Genomic DNA, 4,031 nt, shown 5'->3' with positions numbered 1-4,031 from the left:
TATAATTATTTGTAAATGAATCAAATTCTATCATAATGGAATCATGAATTCTAATTATGTTGGAATGTAATATGAATATTTTATCACTAATTTATTCGTTGGATTTGTTTCAACAGACACTGATGCTTGAAGAACGGACCACAAAATTTGAACGACTAGCAACATTATTCTTTTAGAATGTATTAGTGTCTTTGTTAGATTTTGATGTTTTTTTTTTTTTTTTTTTCAGATTTGAAAGTTTTTTTAATTTTATTCTTTAACAATAAATATAATTTTTAGCAATTATTACATGTATTCTATAAGTATTAATGTAATTTTTGTTTTAATTCTTCAATTGATGGTTCGAGAATTTTATTATTCTACAAGAAATTGTTAAAGTCATGATCAAGAAATATGTTCAAGAATATATTTTTTTTTATTTTATGGTTCAAAAATATTTTTATTTTTGAACATACTCAAACATATTCTGTCAGAATGTCCGAATTAAAAACCTTATAATTCATAAAATCGGATTTTTAAAATTAATAGAATATATGATCCCTTAAAATATGCAAATTTCCTTTATTAAATCTATATTAATTGACTAAAATACCCTTCTAGTTAAATTAAATGGTAATTTTCAATTATATTTAATTCAATAATAATCATTTTCTTAAAATAAATAAAATGATTGACTCACATTTATACATACAATAACACAATAATTACTTTGAATATAATAATCTATGATACATATATATATATATATATATATATATATATATATATATATATATATATATATATATATAAGGGACGATTCACTTGAGAATAAAAAAAATAGAGATCTTGAGATTAAACCTCAGCCACATATTTCGCATTTGTTGCTCTAATGCTCTAGCGTACCAGCAGCAACGATGTATGCCTAATCATAAATGATTATATGACAGAGAGGTATAATCATACAGGATTATACATGTTTATACGTATATGCATAATCATAATTGATTATACATATATGTCTATTCATAGATTGAGTAATCATAAATGATTATTACAGTTAGTCGTAGAAGAGGTGGTGGTGACAGAGGTGACGGTGGTATAAGTAATGGAGGTGACAATGGTGGGGTCGACTGGTGTCAGAGGTGGTGGTGGCGGTGGCGGTTACGGTGGTGGGGATGGTGGCGCAGGAGAAATGAACGGGTGACACTGTGTAATCATTTATGATTACACCATGCATGCCGCGTCGGTACGCCGAAAGGTTAGAGCGGCAGATGTGAAATACGTGGCTGAGGTTGAATCTCGAGATCTCTATTTTATTTTTAATCTCAGCGGAACCTATATATATATATATATATATATATATATATATATATATATATATATATATGAGAGAGAGAGAGAGAGAGAGAGAGAGAGAGAGAGAGAGAGAGAGAGAGAGAGAGAGAGAGAGAGAGAGAGAGAGAGAGAGATTCGTTTATATAGAAGGGTATTACAACTCTTATTGTATTCGCCGTCCATTCATTTTGATTTAGTTTCCATATCTCTCTCCACTTTCCTTCCAATTTTCTCGACTAGAGAGAGAGGGAAGAAAAGAAGATCAAATCGTTGAAAGAATTCCATCTTATTTACTGTCAGACCTAATTTCCTATGTCCATCTGCATTGATTCCTTCCTCCAAATGAGAGAGCCAAAAATTACAGGGGTCAAACATATTTTTGGCGGTGTCGCCTGCTACATTTAGATTCTGTGTGGCGTTTTCTGAAGAGATCTCAACTCACTTTGTCAAAAACTGACAAAAAGAGACGACATATTTTTAAGTTTTGACTATAATTCTTGATTTCCATCACCGGTGGCCGGTGGGATCTGTGGAGGAGTTGGGAAGTGCGTGTTTCAGTTTCTAACCATTTACTTCTTTTTCTCTCTCTAGACACGCGTGAGTCTCTGGTTTATGATGATATCACCGACGCGGATCCTTGCCAGGTCAATGGTTTGATCTTGAGAGACTTATCTCCTTTTTAATCGGCAAAAGGTCTGAAATCTTGAAATCTGACCTCAGTCTTCAATCTCTCTCACCCAAACATGATGCACATGAGAACCAAAGCACCGGAGCCGACTATGGCCGCCGCCGCCGCCGGTGGTGGTGATAATGAATGGGAGGTCCGGCCAGGAGGAATGCTAGTCCAGAAGCGAGATCCGAATGAAGAACAGACCCGTATACCTCCACCTACTATAAGAGTTCGTGTCAAATACGGGTCCATTTACCATGAAATCCGTATCAATTCCCAAGCCACTTTTGGTAAGTAGCTTATGTATTTCAATTTTCGATGTTCTATCCATTTCTGGAATTTTGAAAGATTCAGATTATAATCCTTGGGTCATGTTACAGGTGAATTGAAGAAGATGTTAACCGGACCAACAGGACTACACCATGAAGATCAAAAAATTATGTACAAAGATAAAGAAAGAAGCTCCAAAACTTTTCTCGATGTTGTCGGCGTGAAGGATCGATCGAAAATGGTGGTGTTGGAAGATCCGATTAGCCAAGAGAAAAGATACATCGAGATGCGAAAGAACGCAAAAATGGAGAAGGCGGCGAAATCGATATCTGAAATTAGCTTAGAGGTCGATAGACTCGCTGGCCAGGTACATAATCAATCGACTTTCACAATTCGATGATTCGATTAGTATGTTAAACTAAAAGCTTAATCATTACGATTTGGTCGGTGGTCAGGTGTCGGCGCTTGAATCGGTGATCTCTAAAGGCGGGAAAGTGGCGGAGAAGACGATGTTGAATCTGATCGAGTTACTGATGAACCAACTGCTTAAATTGGACGGAATTATGGCGGAAGGAGATGTGAAATTGCAAAGAAAAATGCAGGTGAAAAGGGTTCAAAAGTACGTGGAAGCTCTCGATGTTTTGAAGATTAAAAACTCAATGCCGGAGCAGCCGCCGGCAGAACAGAAGCATTCAAACGGGCATGGTAGCGCCGCCTCACCAAACCACCCATTTCCTAAATCCAGACGGTCTGTTGGGCATTTTCCACCTATACCGGTGGCGCCTAAACAGCAACCACCACCACAACCACCGAGGAACTCAGGGGAGGTTGTGGTGACTACACAATGGGAGACTTTTGATTCGATGCCGACGGCAGCGCCACCGTCATCATCCAGCAATACAATACATCATCCCAAATTCAGCTGGGATTTACTTTAAATTAGTTATTATTATTTTTTTTTTAAAGAAAAGAATTATATAGTATCTTTAATAGTGTGTGAATTGTGAAAGTGTTTCTTTTGATATGGCATCTATTGTCGTCTATTCTTTGCTGTACCTAGAGTTTTTATGTTTCTTTTTGGGGTCATTCCCTTTACAAATAAACGGGTATATCTTTTATATTATATACTAATAAATCTCGCTTTATGTTGTTTCTATTATTGTTTTGTTTTTTTTGGGACAAAATGTTACTATGTTTTATTAATTTTTAATAAATAAATAAGTGCGGATCAGTTGAAACATCATGTGAATTCATATATGATTATGTTTAGGTGCACTTTTGCCAGATAAAGAAATCAGTTTGAATCTTTAGTTGCTTTTATGAAAACGTGGATGCTAAGAATTTACAGAATAAGATCACATTTTGACATGATTTAAGGTAAAGATTGGTTAACTTAGATAAGAAATTTGATAGGTGTTCCATCCCCTCATTTTATTGTAAAATAATCATATCACCCAGTTGTAGAATTTGATTATACTGTATTATGATTAATTAACAACTTTTCTTGTTTTGGTTGGTTGAAGATTATGCGTGGACATCTATGGCACGTACACTGGGATAATGAAAGATTTCTACCTTGACTTTACTACATTGGGCTCGATAATGGAGATATGTTTACAGGTGGTATTCAATGATGCAGGGTAATTTACTATCATATATGAATGAATGAATGCCTTTAAAGTCTTTTGGAAGTTTTGAAGATTGTGGTCCATTTTGTCATAATTCAGAGTTGTACTGAGCTTGTGGGAAACCAATTACTCTTTCTTCTTTATAC

The 4,031-nt window shown here is 35.0% G+C and overlaps 1 protein-coding gene across 1 annotated transcript; it reads left to right on the top strand.

The window, feature by feature from the left end:
- The first annotated feature begins 1,464 nt into the window (after window positions 1–1,464).
- LOC145088816 (BAG family molecular chaperone regulator 2-like) lies at window positions 1,465–3,380 on the top strand. Its single transcript, XM_079027225.1, has 3 exons — window positions 1,465–2,277; window positions 2,368–2,624; window positions 2,713–3,380. Exons 1-3 carry the CDS (start codon window positions 2,061–2,063, stop codon window positions 3,193–3,195), a joined length of 957 nt encoding a protein of 318 aa, XP_078883351.1. The 5' UTR covers window positions 1,465–2,060; the 3' UTR covers window positions 3,196–3,380.
- The last annotated feature ends 651 nt before the right edge of the window (window positions 3,381–4,031 follow it).

Source organism: Lactuca serriola, chromosome 2 (genome assembly GCF_051521515.1).
Source record: "Lactuca serriola cultivar US96UC23 chromosome 2, Lser_US96UC23_V15, whole genome shotgun sequence".
NCBI lineage: Eukaryota > Viridiplantae > Streptophyta > Magnoliopsida > Asterales > Asteraceae > Lactuca > Lactuca serriola.
This window is presented reverse-complemented; position numbering and strand designations above follow the sequence as displayed.

Excerpts from the sequence above, each read along its gene's own strand:
- LOC145088816 (XM_079027225.1), top strand. The coding sequence starts at position 2,061 with ATGATGCACATGAGAACCAAAGCACCGGAGCCGACTATGGCCGCCGCC. Across the intron at positions 2,278-2,367 it reads CAATTCCCAAGCCACTTTTG|GTGAATTGAAGAAGATGTTA; the intron begins GTAAGTAGCTTA and ends GTCATGTTACAG. Across the intron at positions 2,625-2,712 it reads TCGATAGACTCGCTGGCCAG|GTGTCGGCGCTTGAATCGGT; the intron begins GTACATAATCAA and ends GTCGGTGGTCAG.